This window comes from Microcaecilia unicolor, chromosome 7 (genome assembly GCF_901765095.1).
Source record: "Microcaecilia unicolor chromosome 7, aMicUni1.1, whole genome shotgun sequence".
Taxonomy (NCBI): Eukaryota; Metazoa; Chordata; class Amphibia; order Gymnophiona; family Siphonopidae; genus Microcaecilia; species Microcaecilia unicolor.
This window is the reverse complement of record NC_044037.1, coordinates 85,083,538-85,101,055: the sequence shown is the minus strand read 5'-3', so window position 1 is coordinate 85,101,055 and position 17,518 is coordinate 85,083,538. Positions and strand designations below refer to the sequence as shown.

General features: G+C 45.7%; 1 protein-coding gene across 1 annotated transcript in view; it reads right to left on the bottom strand.

Moving 5' to 3' along the window:
• The window catches only part of AKAP4 (A-kinase anchoring protein 4), a 157,508-nt gene that overhangs the window by 126,569 nt on the left and 13,421 nt on the right, over positions 1-17,518 (bottom strand). The window contains exon 2 of the mRNA XM_030209541.1: positions 14,938-14,991. Coding sequence (XP_030065401.1) covers positions 14,938-14,991 — 54 coding nt within the window. The remainder of the gene's footprint in view (positions 1-14,937; positions 14,992-17,518) is intronic.

Sequence of the window (17,518 nt, the reverse complement as noted above, 5' to 3'; positions counted from 1 at the left end):
AGGGGTATAAGATGAAGGGTATGGGTCTCTGAAGGAGTTGAGTGAGGGTGGAATTGGGGTTAAAATGATGGTGAAAAAAAGGCAATAGAAGATGGAGTAGAGGGTAAGAAATAGAAGAAGTGGAGTAGAGTGTAATAGATAGAAGAATGGCCTAGCGGCAAGGGAAGGGAAAAGACATAGGAATGGAGCTGGACTTAAGGGGAAGATAGGTAGTGGAGGTAGGTGACGGCCAAGAGGGTGAGTATAGAGTATGGAAATGGAGGACTGGGGAGGGGGTGAAAGATGAGGGGAGGGAATTGGGGAAGGAGAGAGACAGAGGGGGCAATGAGAGTACTGGAAAGAGAATGAGAGGGAGATGGAAAAAGCAATAGGGAGAATTAGGATAAAATCAAATGGGCAGATATAAACAGAGAAAAGTGGGAAAAAAACATAAAAAGAAAGATCAGTGGCAGACAGATGTAGAGATAGAAGAAACAACCACAAAGGAGGAACAATCCTCACGAAACCGTGAGCGAGAAGAAGAAAAACAGTGAGGTGGATCCAAGGAGGATAACAAAGAAGTCTTTATTGGGAATGCCTAAAATACGACCCAACATAGCCGTGTTTCAGCCCGAAGGCCTGCTTCAGGGGTCTTGATGAATCTCTGATTTTATAGCGTGGTGCTTAACAACAGGAAAGTCTAAAGCAAGGACCTGGCTGTAAAATCCTTTTGGTTATCCTCTGTCTTGCGAGTACGCTGAAAAACAATAGCCGTGTTGCCGGCTAATGTAAGTGATGCAAGTGTTCCAAAGATAGAAAATAAGTCAAAAAGAGAGAGACGAAATAGAAAGGCAAACTTGGAAAATAGTTTGGAAGAAGACTGACACAAGGAAAGTGGAAAAAAGACTGGGACCAGCCCAATCAAAAAAAATCAAATGCCTAGACAACAAAGGTAGAAATAAAAATAAAATATTGTTTAATACAGGATTGAGATGTGTCAGCTTTGGGAAAAATGTACATTTTTTCTATTTCTCTGTTTTGTAGAGTACAGGAGAATAGAAATTTTAGTTTCTCTTTTACCAGTATTGCCCTGCATATAGGGTCTAGCTTTCTTGAGTGGAGGGGAGGGAGGTCTCCATTTCAGTTTCTATATACATTTCTTTGTAGTATCTGTAACAGTTCAGCGTATTCTAGTTTCCCAGTAGTAGGTATATTGGTGCTCTAGAGCCCAGTATAGTATTTCATAGCACTGTCTTTTCGTAGGTGAATTAGGGCTGTTATGGTTTGCTCTATAGGTTTTAAATGTATCTTTGCAGGGTTTTGTGTTATTGATCTCCACATCCTGTAGAGTTACCACATAAACAAAATCCCATCTGATTTAATCAAAATGGCAGTGGAAGGAGCATGTGCTGCTCCTGAAGTGATAATCAAACAAAATCACTAACTACCGCCCAGTAGCATCAATCCCACTGGTGGTCAAACTGATGGAAAGCATGGTAACCAAACAATTTACTGATTATTTAAACAAATTCACAATATTACATGAATCACAATCAGGATTTTGCCCCCTCCATAGCACTGAAACAGTACTAATTACTCTCCTAGCCAAATTCAAGCAGGAAATAGCAACAGGCAAGAGCATACTTCTCCTCCAATTCGATATGTCCAGTGCGTTCGACATGGTAAACCATAAAATACTACTAAGACTCCTAGATTACTTCGGGACTGGCCGGACACATACTTAGTTGGATCAAGGGTTTCCTAACCACTAGAACATATCAAGTGAAATCAAGCTCAAACATATCACCACCATGGAAAGCAGAATGCGGAGTACCTCAAGGATCACCACTATCACCGATCCTTTTCAACCTAATGATGACCCCACTAGCCAAATCCTTATCCAACCAAGGCCTTAACCCTTTCATCTATGCAGACGATGTCACAATATACATTCCTTACAAACGTGATCTGACAGACATCACCAACAAAATCAAGCTCAGCTTGAATATCATGGACTCATGGGCAAACGCATTTCAACTAAAACTCAACACAGAAAAAAAACCCCACACTGTCTCATCCTCTCATCCCAATACAATAGGAACAAACCCACAAACAAAAACACTCCAGATTATACTCTCCCTATCTCAGACAGCCTGAAAATTCTCGGTGTTACAATTGACTGTAACCTCACACTAGAGAACCAAGTGAAATCTACAACAAAGAAAATGTTCCACTCAATGTGGAAACTCAAATGTGTGAAACCATTCTTCCCGAGGGAAACATTTCGCAACTTGATACAATCAATGGTACTAAGCCATGTAGACTACTGCAACGGAATTTATGCGGGATGCAAAGAACACATTATAAAGAAACTTCAGACCGCTCAAAACACGGCAGCCAGGCTTATATTTGGAAAAACGCGATTTGAAAGCGCCAAACCCCTCCAAGAAAAACTGCACTGGCTCCCAATCAAAGAATATATTGCTTTCAAAATCTGCACCCTGGTTCATAAAATTATCTGTGGCGAAGCCCCGGGATATATGACAGACCTCATAGACCTACCAATCAGAAACACAACAGGATCAACACAAACATACCTAAACCTCCACTACCCAAGCTGCAAAGGACTCAAATACTAATCAACCTATGCATCCAGCTTTTGTTACATAAGCACACAACTATGGAACGCATTACCGAAAGCCGTGAAAACAACTTATGATCACCTAAACTTCCGGAAATCATTAAAAACTAATCAGTTCAAAAAGGCATACCCTACCGACCCAACTTAAATGCCTGTACCCTGCAACACAACGAAACCAAAGCTTGTAATGGACATATAACTCTTCCTCTCTATGATTCCCTAATGTGTCTGTACACATGAACCTTATTCTATCACAACATTACTGTATTTGTTCATACCGGAATTGGTGAACGCCTTTACGGTACTATGTAAGCCACATTGAGCCTGCAAATAGGTGGGAAAATGTGGGATACAAATGTAACAAATAAATAAATAATCACAATTTGAATATTTTACGTATGATGCATTGTAAGAGAGATAGGCTCAATTGTTGGGAAATACAGAGTTTGTGATACAGAATTGGAAGTGCAGGATTTATATTGAGATTTTATCCAATCCTGCAGAGAATTCAGCCTTCAAGCTAAACAGAAGAATTTATTGAATGATGTTATTAATTATAATGGGGGTTTTACTTGATAGCTGAAACTAGCTGGAGGAGGAAGGTTTCTTTATGCATAGAAGGCCATGTTTATTTATTATTTAGATTTTGCTCACACCTTTTTCAGTAGTAGCTCAAGGTGAGTTACATTCAGACACGCTGGATATTTCTCTGTCCCAGTGGGGCTCACAATCTAAGTTTGTACCTGAGGCAATGGAGGGTTAAGTGACTTGCCCAAGATCACAAGGAGCAGTAGTGGGGTTTGAACTGGCCACCTTGGAATTGCAAGACCAGTTCTCTAACCACTAGGCCACTTCTCCACTCCACTCCACTGTTGTTTTATTTTGCTAATTTAAAAGGAGAAATTAGATCTTAGCGGCTAATTTGCTATCCCTTAGTCCCTCTAGACCGGCACAAATGAGTTATACACTCCTACCAACAGATGGAGACATACATCTACATACAAGTTCAGTGTGTTCAAAGTGAGCTGTATAGTCCCCTGAAAGTCAATCTATGACTAGCAAAGCAGACCCCCAGGAACAAGACTCCATACCAAGAAGATACCTCAAGGAAAGAAAAGTAAAGACAACCAAGACAGCCAAATGACATGCGAGGTAAATGGCTCCCCAGCCTCCTGCCTAGCCACTGCCAAAAGCCGAGAACCCTCAGCACAGCAGCCAAGGAAAACTTGGTGGTGCCTCGAGGAGCACTCCTGGGGATCCCAGCAATACAACTATCTATATCAGATACAATGTGTTTGGTTTATTCAGCGTCATGTTATCTCTCTATTTTTTTTTCATCTTCTGAAAAATGACACAGACCGACCGTACAACCTCAGGTGGGCTCTGTGCTGGTCTAGAGGGACTAAGGGAAAGGAAATTAGCAGCTAAGATCTATTTTCTCCTTCCCCTGCATCCCTCTAGGCTGGCACAGATGGGAAGTACTAAAACAGTGACCTAATGGGTGGGACCCCCAGAGCCTGGGATTCCAAAACTCAAGCCCCAAAGATCACATCTCACCCTGCCTGTACATCTAAATGTTAATGATGCGCAAAGGAATGCAATGAGGACCAAATTGCTGCTTTACAAATGTCGAGAAGCTCACAAAAGAATGCTCCACCCAGGAAGACACCTTAGCTCTGGTGGAATGAGCCTTCAAGATGTCTAGCACTGCCTTCCCTTTCACCATATAAGCTGAAGTGATTGTCCAGTGAGCAATAGTCACCTTGGAAGCTGCCTCCCCTTTCTGAGCACCCCCAATCAGAACAAAAAGCCGGTCAGTGTGGCAAAACTCCTGAGAGACCTGGAGGTAGCACCACAGAACTCTGAAGATGTCCAAAGAATGCAGACAGCGCTCCTCTTCCAACCCAGAATGATCACCCATGACTGAAAGTAAAGAAGGAACCAAATACAGCTTCATCTTGTCTGGAAAGTCCACCAGGATGGATTTCAGACAGTTCAATGCCTGAAGCTCCAAAACCTGATGAGCGGATGTCACCGCCACCAGAAACACTGTCTTCAGCATGAGATCCTTGAGGATCAAACTTGACAAAGGCTCAAATGGTGAAGAAACCAATACTGAAAAGACCAGATTGAAGTCCCAAGGAGGAACTGCTGGACGAACAGGAGGCTGGAGAAGCCATATCCTCGCAGGAAACACTACAAGTCTAGATGAACCGCTAAAGGACTCCCCCCTAACATTCATAAAAACAACCTAAAGCTGCCACCTGAACCTTGAAGGAAGACCACGTGAGACCTCTAGAAAGACCATCCTTCAAAAGCTCCAGAAGGTGCGGAAGTGATGCCTTGAAAGGCTCCATGCAATGATCCTGACACCTGCTATACTTTCACATAAGCCAGGGAGGTAGACCATGGATGAGAATGCAGAAGTGTATCAGTAACGGAGGTCAAATAACCCCTTTTGCTCAAACACACCCTCTCAAGAGCCAGGCCATAAAAAAGAACCGACCTGGGTCTCCTAAAAACATTGGACCCTGGGCGAGAAGAGAGGGTAACACCAGCAGGAGAAAGGGTGGCTTCACCAACAGATGTACCAGGGCCGCCATGGCCAATCCAGGGCCACTAGAACTACCTCACCTGGATGCATTGAATGATCCTGCCTATGAGAGGCCAAGGGGAAAACATGTAAAGGAGACCTGACACGGGCCAAAGCTGGACCAGAGCATCCAGGCCTTCCACCCAGTTGTTCCGTCATGTGCTGAAGAACTGCAGCACCTGAGCATTGAGAGATGTCTTAATCAAGTCCATCACAGTATGCCCCATTGGTGAACTATGAGAACAAACACCTAAGGATCGAGACCCCACTCTCTGGGATCCAACAGATTCAGACTGAGGTAGTCGGCTTAAATGTTGTTGACCCCTGCAACATGCGCTACCAAAAGGTCTGCGAGGTGCCCCTCCACCCAATTAAACAAAAGAGCTGCCTCCCATGCAATCTGCGGACTCTTCGCACCCCCCCCCCCCCGATGGTTCAGGTATGCCACAGCTGTGGCATTGTCGGAGAACACTTGCACCACCTTGCCGAGAAGGTGTTCCTGAAATGTAGCCAATGCTAGGCGTATTGCTCTGGTTTTCAAGACATTGATGGACATGGGGGATCGCAAACCATCCACGCAACCAGAGAGACCTCCTAGCCATTACACTAAGAGCCATGGACTTAGTGGAGGCACGGAGATCATAAAGGGCATCGTACAAAAACGATGCCCCCATCTCTATCTTGGCCACTTCCTAATCTACCATGGATCAGTCTGCCATGTCCCGATAGTGGACCCGCTCAGCTCAATGAAAACAGGCTTGAGCGACTAAACCATCACAACAGCAGCCATGCTTGAGAAGAGTCTCCATACGACATCCCTGTGGGTCCCTGAGTGCAGTACCCCTGTCCACCGGGACAGTAGTCTTCTTAATGATTGCAGAAACCATGCATCCACTACAGAAGGGCACAAAGTCTCCCAATCCTCCTATGGAACAGGGTATAGGCGCACCACAGAACGTGCCAAATGAAAGGGGGCATCAGGCACCTTCCACTGGGCCCCTGACACATTGAGCCTGCAAAGAGGTGAGAAAATGTGGGATACAAATGCAATAAATAAATAAATAAATAAATAAAATAAATGGATGCCCTTCAAAAGGGGATCCACAGTCTGTGGCACTTCCCTAGGTGCATTGTCAAATTTTAAGGTGGTAGAAACTTGAGAAATGAGCTCCAGGAGCTCCTCCCTCTAAAAAATACAGACCACTGATGAATCTTCACCTGGCGGCAAGTCTTCAGGCAACTCACCCTCCTTGCCATGCTGCTCATGGTCCACTAAATCCTTCAGGTTCAGTCAGGATCTTTCTCCAAAGGGGAGGACCCCAGCTCCCCTAAATCATCCCACTCTAGACGGTGTTTCTTAGATGGGAACCCAGAAGACAACCCCCGAACAGGACTCTGCAACTGACTTCCACTAGCAGCACACTCTTGCCCTGCATCCTGTTGCTGTGACGGTTTCGGGATTCAAAATGGCCACCGAGAGTTAAAGCGGCCTCGCGAGACTTCAACTCTCGGTAGCCATTTTGAATCCCGAGACCATCACAGCAACAGGATACAGGGCAAGGACAGCGCTCCGGGCAGGAAAGAGGGGGCTCTTTCCTGCCCCGAAGAGGTCACTAGACCACCAGGGCAGTAGATAGTAAGTAAGGGGAGGGGAAGGGAGGTGAGGTGACCCGGGGGAGGGGAATATGTGACAGGGGGCAGGGAGAGGATGCGAAAGGGGCAGGGCGTGGGCGGGACATGTGTCCTCTTTTTAAGAGGACAAAATATGGTAACCTTAGCCTTTTGGAATAAAGCACACATTTTTACTTGCACTTTAGTTCATGTTTTTGAATGCTAATTTTACTTCCATATTAATAAATGTGGGTTTTAGTGCTGGAAAAAGCACGTTGTTTAACGGACTTCACATGCAAACAATAGGAAAGAACCTGTATATGGAATTAGTTCCAGTGCAGGAAACTGCACTGAACTTAAAGCATTTTTTTAAACTTCATCTCTTGTGCTGGTTTTTAAATGCTAGCCCTAGGGGTGAAACAGAGTTTTTAACTTCCATTCATTTCAGTGGAAGCATATGGAAATTAAAAACAAAAAACCCCCCTTGCGATCTGGTCCTTTCAAATTGGAGACCCTTGGTTATGAGATCTCCAACTAGGGACTGTCCTGGGATTTCCTGAACTATACTTAGCTAGCCCACCATTCACCCACATCCACTTACCCCACTGTAGTTACTCACGAGCTGCATGGTCCAGGAAGGGGAAAGCTGTTGCAGAACGTGAGCAGGAAAGGGAACAACAGAGGTACAGACTAGTGCAGGCTGACACTGGGATATGGGTAGAGTGGAGAATGGTAGAAAATGGGTTGGAAAGGATGGGAGACTGATGGAATGAGTTGGGAGAAGGTGTCAGGAGGGGGAATGTGCTAGTGGAGAAACAAGAAAGTGAGTAAGGGACTGTGCAGGAGGATAGAACATGTGGGGGGAAAGAGAGTAAGAGAAGATGAGCTTGGGAGTAGAAAGACTGATGCCCAGATGATCAAAAGCCCTGCGCTGTTCCAAACAACGCTCTAAAAATAGCACTGGAACAGCGCGGGGCTTTATTACCCCTATGATCAGAGATAATAGCATGCAAACTTATGCGCGCTATTATCTCTGATCAAAGGGCAAAGTGTGGGAGGATTGTGTATGAGCATGCTCTCAGGCACAATCCTCTCACACTTGTTTGATAGGTCCAGGCTGTTGAAAGCCCAAACCTGTCAAACACAGGGGCTGGAGGTCTGTGGGACCCAGTGGCGTAGCCAAGGGTGGGCTGGGGTGGGCCCAGGCCCACCCACTTTAGGTTCAGGCCCACCAAGTAGCAGCACACCTATAATGTGGCTGGCAGGGACCCCAAGCCCCACCAGCCAAAAACTCCCAACAACTGTTTGCTGCCGGTGAAAATCTACTATTTAAAAGGTATAAGGGGGAGAGGGGATGTTTGAAAGACCATATGGCATGCAGGCAAGAGAGGGAGAAACCAAATCACTTGTAGGAGAAGGTGGAGTTCTGCCCACCCACCTTGGGTCCAGGCCCACCCAAACTTGGGTGTCTGGCTACGCCCCTGGTGGGACCACAAGACCCCCTAAAACAGGAAGGCCCTGGTGGCCTACTGCCCCCAGCGAACCCCCACCCCAGGCTATCGACATAGAGGCTGGAGGTCTGGTGGATCTCCAGCCCCCCTAACCCCCCTCGCACCCCCCCCCAAAAAAGCCCTTTGTTGCCCAATGGGCCATAAACCAAGACTCCCCAACCTGGTGGTCTAGCAGCCCTCTTCCCCCGCCCCCGTACTGTTGTCGGAGGAGGGAGTAGTACACTCCCTCCTCTTCCAGCACTGCCTTGAAAATGGCGGTGCCCAGCCCTGCCCAGTGCATCCTGGGACGCGCTGGGCAGGGTTTCACACCATATAAGGGAGAAATATAGGGAAAACAGGCTTATGCTACTACCTTTGCGTACAAAAGCACACAGTCTTGGAACGCACTACCCATGGCCCTGAAAACCATGACCAATCTAACCAGCTTTCGCAAAGCTTTGAAAACACATCTCTTCAACAGAGCCTACAAAAGTCACCCTCAATGAAACAAATCATTCCTTAAACCACCCAAGTACACCAAAAAACACCTCTTACACAACCTTACCTAACACCTTTCCATCTAAATTCCTCTTTCACCTCAGCTTATGATCAACTGTTTTCTTAAATCATGTAACGATGTTCTCATATCCATAGTCTGTAAGCCACATTGAGCCTGCAAAAAGGTGGGAAAATGTGGGGTACAAATACAATAAATAAATAAATAAAAACTTGTTCATAGAAAGGATAGTGGATGCACAGAAAGGCCCCTAGTGGACGCAAAAATGGTAGCAGGTTTCAGGTACCAGGAAGAGAAGAGAAAGCCAAAGATAAAAGCAGGTTATACAGGAAGTGGGAAGAGAAAATGAACAGACTGGATGGACTTTGCAGCCTTTATCTGCCACCAGATTCCAAGTTTTTATCTCTCTGCACGTTGTCCTGGGGGTGTAGAATTGGGCTGCTGCTTTGCTGAGAGGTCCATAACAGATGTGTAGACACCTGTGAGCACTTTTCAACTGCATTCCTCTATAAAAGGCACCAGGGCCGGTCATAGGCAGAGGCAACAGAGGAAGCCGCATAGGGCCCCGCGCTTAGGGGGGCCCGGTGCGGCGTGCCTCAACTCTGCCTCATTCCGACCGACCCCCACTCGGACAACCGCATCATGATCCCGCTTGGCCGCCGCCGCTCCGCTCCTGCCACGTTGCGGCACGGTGCCCACCCCCTGCTGAGCCCGCCGTCAGCAGCCTCCCCGGACCCTGACAGTTGCACCAACGGCCCTGACAGACAGTTGCAGCGCCAGCGCGACAGCCCCGGCTCCCAACAGAGAGTTGCAGCGACGGCTTACCCCAGTGTTTCACTTCCCGCTCAATGTCCCACCTTCTGATGAGGTATTTCCTGTTTGGTGGGCGGGAGTCACTGAGCGGGAAAGCTGCCTGGAGCCTGGTCGGAGGTGAGCCGGTGTGCGAGTGAGTGCGACTTAAAAATAAATAAAGACAGTCAAGAGGAGCTCGAGCAAGTTTGTGCCACTGCCATTCAAAGGTAAGCCAGGTATGATGATAGCTTTTCTTATAAGGAAGAAGGAAGTTTCAAACCCCTTTTGTGCCATTTTAAATGTAAATACTATTGCAGTAGTCTATTATTCTCCCATCAGTGATTAAGTCAAAATTCAGTGTTTTATGAAGGGCAGTGACAGGAAAAGATCAAGAGGTTAGCTAAAGTGGTGCGTGTATGTGAGGGGTGGGGACAGGGGCAAGTGGAGAGGGCTAGTAGTGTCAGACTTTACTGTTAATTTGCCCAAAGTTATTGAAAACCTAAAGAATCCCAAGTGGGCAGACTAAAAATTGTCCATCTAAAGGTACTTATCTTGCTAAGCTGGCCAGATCATGTGTATTTAGGAGAATTTGAGTTTCCAAAGCAAATAGCATTGTAGCCTCAAGAAAGAGGGGCATTTCTCTAAGCATGTTCAGCTTAGGAGAGGAAAAGAGCACATATAAAATCCATTTCCAAGGAACCTTTTTAAATTAAAAAATAGGGGAATTTGAAAGTACTGGATCTTTTCTTAGTATTTTTCTTTTATTCTCCTTTGTTTTGAGAATTGGAACAACTAATTGTAGTGGACTTGAACTGAATTTCTGGGGGGGGGGGTTCATGATAGCATTGTGCTTATTATTTCAATCAGTTTTTTTGTACAAGTTGTACAAGTTTAGCTTCATTTGTCTTTATTTGAAATTCATAAATAAAAAGATTATTCCATTTTTAGAAAAATTATCAATGGGGTGGAGCTAGGGTGGGGGCGGAGCTAGGATGGGCCCCACCAAATTGGTCTGCACAGGGCCCCGCACTTGCTAAGACCGGCCCTGAAAGGCACCATTTTAAACTGAAAACCTACTGGCTACTTCTATAAAGAATGATGAGCACTAATACATCTTTCAGATCACGCACCATAAGCCACTTTAACACGCTCTCCTCTGAACGCAGACTGGGTGGACCTTTCAGGTCTTTATCTGCTGTCATTTACTATGTTACTACTACTATGATAGTTTATCAAAATGGAGGAAGAGCACCATCTAGTGGTGATATTACCAATTTTTTTTCTATTTTCTTTCTACCCACTTCTGGGTCTTGGGGGCTAGGTGATTACAACCCCACCATCATGTTTTTGACCTTTTCCTCACAGGATACTGCAGAGGTTTGCCACTACCTTCTGCATCTGACAACACCTGGCAACCCTTCAACCAGCTACTAGCCAACCTGATGTCATTTGACTTCTGAGATTTAATAAGCTAGGACTCTCCAAGGCCAGTGGTGCAGAAGAATGCTATTCAACAGCCATCTCACTTAAACCGAAGTCGATTATTTAGAAGCTCATTCAATGCACAGAACTCAGGGGCCAATGCTCAAAGCTACTGCAAGTGTCAACGTGCAGTTAACATTGGGTTTGTGAGCACATTATTCTGCACTGAACGATCAGGGGTTTTCAACCCAGTCCTCGGAGCACAGGGGTTTTCAGGATATCACCATTAAATTCAATAGGGATATCCTGAAAACCCTGATTGACTGGGTGTGCCCCGAGGACTGGGTTGAAAACCTCTGGATCAGTGGGCTCTAGCACAGATGTTAATGTGCGTGCTAAAGATGATCGCAAATTGTATGGAAATGTATTAAAATGGATGCTAATGAGATCAGTAAGTATTCCTTCACATGGCTCAGACGGAAGAGCTGCAATGCGCAGAAGAAAATTATGGCCAGATCAGGAGCAGCATTGAAGGATTTGAGAAGAGGATTTCTTATCAATTTTTCAGACTGAACTGCCGGTTTTGTCTTCATTCACAAGTGGAAGGAAACTCCTACAAGTTTTAAAGACTGGCGGAAAGTAACAAATGTGTACATGAAGGTGGCGCAAATTTTTGGGTGGGCACTAGAGAAACACCTGCCACCTGATGCACCCATGCCCTACCACTGCCCCTACCCCTACCACACACCTACCCCACTCCCAATAACTTCAATGAGGGTAGCAGTGTTGGCTTCAGTAGCTGCAGGTCACGATGAGGACTAGGGAAAGTACACGAGGGTGCAATCTTCATCTTCCATTGATCCACGGTCCTCCAACACACATATGCTTCCCCCAAATATTCTGCAGCCATAGAACCCCCTGGCCCTCCCCCAACAGTGGATGCAGAGCAGAGACATTTCCCTATAAAACTCACCATACAAAAATATTTGTTTCTAGTATTATCTCAATAACAAGGCATATTGTATAGTACAAAAATCTATCAAACAAAACGTCACTCAGAACTTAGAGCAAATCTATCACGCCAACACTAACATCCAAAACAAGGATCCTACCTATGATATTTTAGGGCCCTAAATATTTCAGTGGGGGCTCTAAAATATCAATACATCTATCGAAAAAACTGAACAAACCAAATTACTACAGAATACTACATAGAAAATTCATGTTAATAATACTTTGGTCACACACACAGAACACAAATGGTAAATACAGAATAAGTGACCACAAACCATAAACAAATTAAATCGAAATCCCGAGGCCAGACCTTGCATGTAGTATAGCACCATAGAAATAGAAAGAGATGCATTTTCTCCTACACTGTGCAAAATATAATGATAGCACATGCCACAGATGGTGTTAGGGGTTACAACTAGGGCAACTGCCCTTGGCCCCCTGGCCAGAGAGAACCACTGGCCAGCTGGAAGCTGAAGAAGGTGCAGCCTAGTAGTAAGGTTTGGGGTCCCCTCCCAAATTTCTGATCTGGGCCCCAGCCATATCTAACACCAGTTCTGGCAGGATGTACATTTCAAATCTGACATATAAAATTATTTTTTCTACATTTTGTAGTCTGGTCATTTTATTTTTCAAATTGTGTTGGCCCCAGGCTCTGGTTTCTGCTTCCCTCTGTCTTCTCTTAACTCACTCACCAAGGTCTCCTGTCCATTTGACATTTCTAACATCTCCATGTCCACTATCCATCTTCTTCCATTTCTGTGCCTCTATCTTCCTCTATGTTCAGTATGTCCCTTTCTCTGTGTCCCTATATTTCCCTGTCCAGCTTCTACCCTCTCTTACTCCCCTATGCCAATATATCTCTCTCCTCTCCAACCCTACCCCATCCAGCTTCTCTCCCTCTTTTCCTCCTTTCCAGCATCTGGTTTGCTTGCTTGCTTGATTGCCTGCCTGCCCACCCTCTCTTCCGTGGTGAGGCCTGGAATCTCCATTTCCCTTCCCTCTCCCTTGTGCTGTTCCAGGAGCTCTATCCCTTCCCTCCAGCCCCCTCCTCCTCTTCTTCCCACATCCAGCAGTACTCTTCCTTTCATCCAGCCCCCTTCTCTTCTTCCTCCCATGTCCAACAGCTCTCTCCTTTCAATCCAGCCCTCCTCCTTTTCCTCCCAGAAGTCCAGCAGCTCTCTCCCTTCCCTCTAGCCCTCTCCTTCTCTTCCTCCCACATCCAGCAGCTCTCTCCCTTCCCTCCAGCCCCCTCCTCCTCTTGCTCCCACATCCAGCACCTTTCTCCCTTCAATCCAGCTCCTTACTCCTCTTCCTCCCACGGCCAACAGCTCTCTCCCTTCAATCCAGCCCCCTCCTTCTTTTGCTCCCAGAAGTCCAACAGCTCTCTCCCTTCCCTCTAGCCCTCTCCTCCTCTTCCTCCCACATCCAGCACCTCTCTCCCTTCAATCCAGCTCCCTCCTCCTCTTCCCACGTCCAGCAGCTCTCTCCCTTCCGTCCAGCCCCCTCCTCCTCTTCTTCCTCCCACATCAAGCAGTTCTCTCCTTTTCCTCCAACCCCTTGCTGCCTTTCTTCCCACAGGTCCGGCTGTCCAGGATCATTGTCTCTTCCTACCTGGCCGCCCCGCCCTGGCCGCTGCTGCGGTGCCTGCTGCAGCTTTCATTTCTGGCTGTCGCTAGCAGCAATTCACACAGGCACTCCAGGGCAGCCTTCCCTTTGCCGCGTCCGGTCCTCTCTGATGGAACTTCCTGTTTATGCAAGCGCCGGATGCGGCAGAGAGAAGGCCACCCTGGAGTGCCTGTGTGAATCACTGACAGCAATGGCCCAATAAATGAAAGCTGCAGGCACCGTGGCAACGGCGGGGCAGGGAGGAGCAGGAAGAGGCAACGATCCCGGATGGCCAGACCTGCGGGAGGAAGGTAGCAAGGGATGTTAGATTGGGGATAGTTAGGATGGTACATGATCGAGCAAAACCAAAAGTAAAAGCACATATCAGCGCCTGTTCTTTTGCGCCAAAATATAAGCCTTGCAAGAATTCCATGTGCTAGTAATATCTGTGAGGTTCATATTTAGGCACTGAAGAATAAGCACCAATGTATGCCAATACTTTTATTTTTTTTTTGTCTGGGCTTGTGCACAAGAACCACGCTTACTGCAAAACCTTTGTGCACATGTGTCAGGTGCGTTCCTTATCCCCACTAGCCGCAATTTCACCATGCATATAATTTAAATATCATTTGGTTCATACATCACAGTGCTAATTCTTTTTTACAATGTTGCTGCACTGTAGGCCTAGCTGCATGTGACTTTCAGCATCAGTCCCTCAGCCAGAAAAAAACAAGAGTCAGGTTAGAAACTAGAGGCTCTGAACCAAACATGTCACATTACATGCCTGGAGTTGTAGTCTTTATCAGTGGTGTAGCCACAGGTGGGCCTGGGTGGGCCGGGGCCCACCCACTTAGAGTTCAGGCCCACCCAACAGTAGCACACGTTTAACGGTAGCTGGTGGGGATCTCAAGCTCTGCCAGCTGAAGACTTCCCCCTAATGATAACGAAAACGCTACTCTTCATGATACCGGCACCTGTGCATACTCAGGTTTTAGCGAATGCCTACTTCAGACTGCCAAGGTGGAAAGAAGCATTTTCCTGCCAGCGGAGATATATGTTTGGTGGCTGGAGGGGGGGGGGGGGGGGGAGAGAACACTTGGTGCCCACCCACTTTTTGCCTACGCCCACCCAAAATCTGTTGTTTGGCTACGCCCCTGGTCCTTATTTTCTTAGAGAGCTGGGGTGAGGTGGCAATTCCACCTTTACAATGCCCAAATGAAGAGATTAGTGATCATAGACAAATTAAGCCCAGTCTAACAAAGGGGGACTTTACCTTGCTTTTGTGTATGTCTTCTTCTGTCCAGTTGGATACATCAAAAAAAGTGACCTGAAAGAGACAACGTGACAACATAAGAAACAAGAAGACAACCAGATAACACTCCTTCTCTCCCCAATCCCCCCCCCCCCCAATGAAGCAGACTGAACACAGCCGTAAAAGTGCAGTGTTCAGTCTGGGAGGTAGATTATTTTACTGGAAATACCATTTTAAGCAAATACTTAAAACACATCTACTCCTTCAAAACTACATGCAAAGAACACAGCTCACAACTATAATCATAAGAAATATAGCATAAGTGCCATAACTGTCTGGGGATGTTCTTGATGTAACAGAGAGAAATGCCTGGGAATCTGCAGTAATAAAGTTGTAATAAAGTTATTGAAGGATAAGCAAGATATATTTTTAGGAAGTCTAATGATGTATAGAGTGTTCAAGTGAGCCTTATTTGATGGCGTTTCTCACTAAGAATAAAGCTTGGATGTGGGATACAGCCTATACTGAAATCTCCCTTTGTCCTTCACTACATTTTTTGAGTAGTCATTGTTAGACCTTTTCAGTTCCTTCTGTCTCCATCGAGTTGCCGAGCCATTTAGGCATTTCTTCTTTGCGACTGATGCTTTTTTTTTTTTAGAGTATTATCTCTCCTTTAGGGTTTATTATTTCAGTGGTTCTGGGAATCTGCAGTGACATGAGGTAGTGGAACACTGTACAAGAGTTCTGTAGAGAAGTGTAACTAACAAGTCTTGTGTATAACAACCTACAGAGCCGTTCAATTATAACTGTTTTCATATTTACATAGATTTTGTTTCTGCATTCACGAAGTTTCATTTCATCTTATACAATTAATTATATGCATATATACACTTGCTTTGTACCTGTTTTGAAACCCAGCCCCTTTTGAAAAAGACACTGCTACATATACCGATGTATGTTTCCTTTATAGATAAGAATAATTTCTACAATTGGCACTATGCAGGATGTTTCTGTGGTAAATAATATCATGACGTCAGAAGGTCTCTCATACATATGTATATATATATATATTAAAGCATTTTTAAGCACCTTTTTTCAAGCATTTTTCTAAGCGTTTTTGTGATTAGAAAAGAATCATAATTACATTAGAGATATATTTTCAGTAGTAACTTATCTCTTAACGTCATAGTTTATCATTTTCAGAGGATCACCAAATTCCAGTCTCATGGGAGTGCGCTATATATAAACAATCTCCAAGCTCATTTTCACAATCTTCAGGTTGATTTATATAATTCTAGAGAGTTTGCAATTATGATTTTGTTATCACTTGTTGACTTAGGTAATCACACTGGATATTAATAATAAGTTTTCTTTTTCATTTATAGGATTATATTTATGTCGTTCGTGTCTATTGATTTAATAAAGACATCTTTTTTTCATAACCAACTATACATCATAAGGTCAGTAGATTTACCTGCTTATAATCGAACGAGAATAACGCCCAAGTTCCGACCTAAATCGGGAGATGGGCGTTCTTCTCACAAAACCGAGTAAATCCATATAATCGAAAGCAATGTTTCAGTGCGTCCGTGTCGCTCGTACGTGGACGTAAAAACGCCCAAATAAGAGGCGTGTCGGGGGCGTGTTAGGGGCGGTGATACGACGTGGACGGGTACAACGTATAACGAATAGCGAAATGGCTCTGGTTGAGCGGGAAGATGGGCGTAATCTGATGGACCCGAAATAAAAGCGACCAGAGCAAGGGGGAAAGCGTCTTTAGACTCATTAGCGATTGTGTGTAGTTGGAGAGTGGCGATATTGTTGGTGGAAGAGCTGAAGTGGTGGTTGCAGAGAGAAAGCCGAGCGTGTTGAGTACCTGTGACGGTCGTCTGTGTGCCCTGCCTCTTTTTGTGTCTTACCCTTTCACCGTTCCTTACTCCTACTCCTTTGCTCCATCGCCCCCTTCCCCCTCCCCCTATCCTTCCCCATTCACTCTTCCCACGTGTGTACTCTATTCCCTGACCTCCGTTTGTCTCTGTGTGCCTGTACTGTTTGGCGAGTGAGTGGCCAGAGGGCGTGGTGGCTGGAAGTGACAGATCTGTGTGTGTTGCTGTTTGACTACTAATCCTAATACTTGCACTGGTGGTGGGGATATGGATGCACTTAATGCACTTGTGGCATTCATGCTACACGAAGAGGCCACCCACCGCAGGAGGTATTCACGGCCCCGAGTGTTTAGGCCCCGCACCACCTTCCTACAACTCACTGACCAGCAGTGTCTAACAAGGTTCAGGTTTGATAGGGCCACCATTCGTCAGCTGTGTGAGCAGCTGAAACCCCTCCTTCAGCCCCAGACACGTAGGAATAACCCCATCCCTGCCCACCTCAAAATCACTTCCGCTCTCTCTGTCCTGGCCACTGGCAGTTTTCAATCCGTATTAGCTGCTAACACAGGCCTCACCCAGGCTTCTATTTCACACTGTCTCACCCAGTTCCTGGATGCCTTCATAACTCACACCTCACACTACATCACTTTCCCCACCACCCCCCAGGCTCTGCACAACAACATGGCCGCCTTCTATGCTGTTGCTAGATTCCCCTC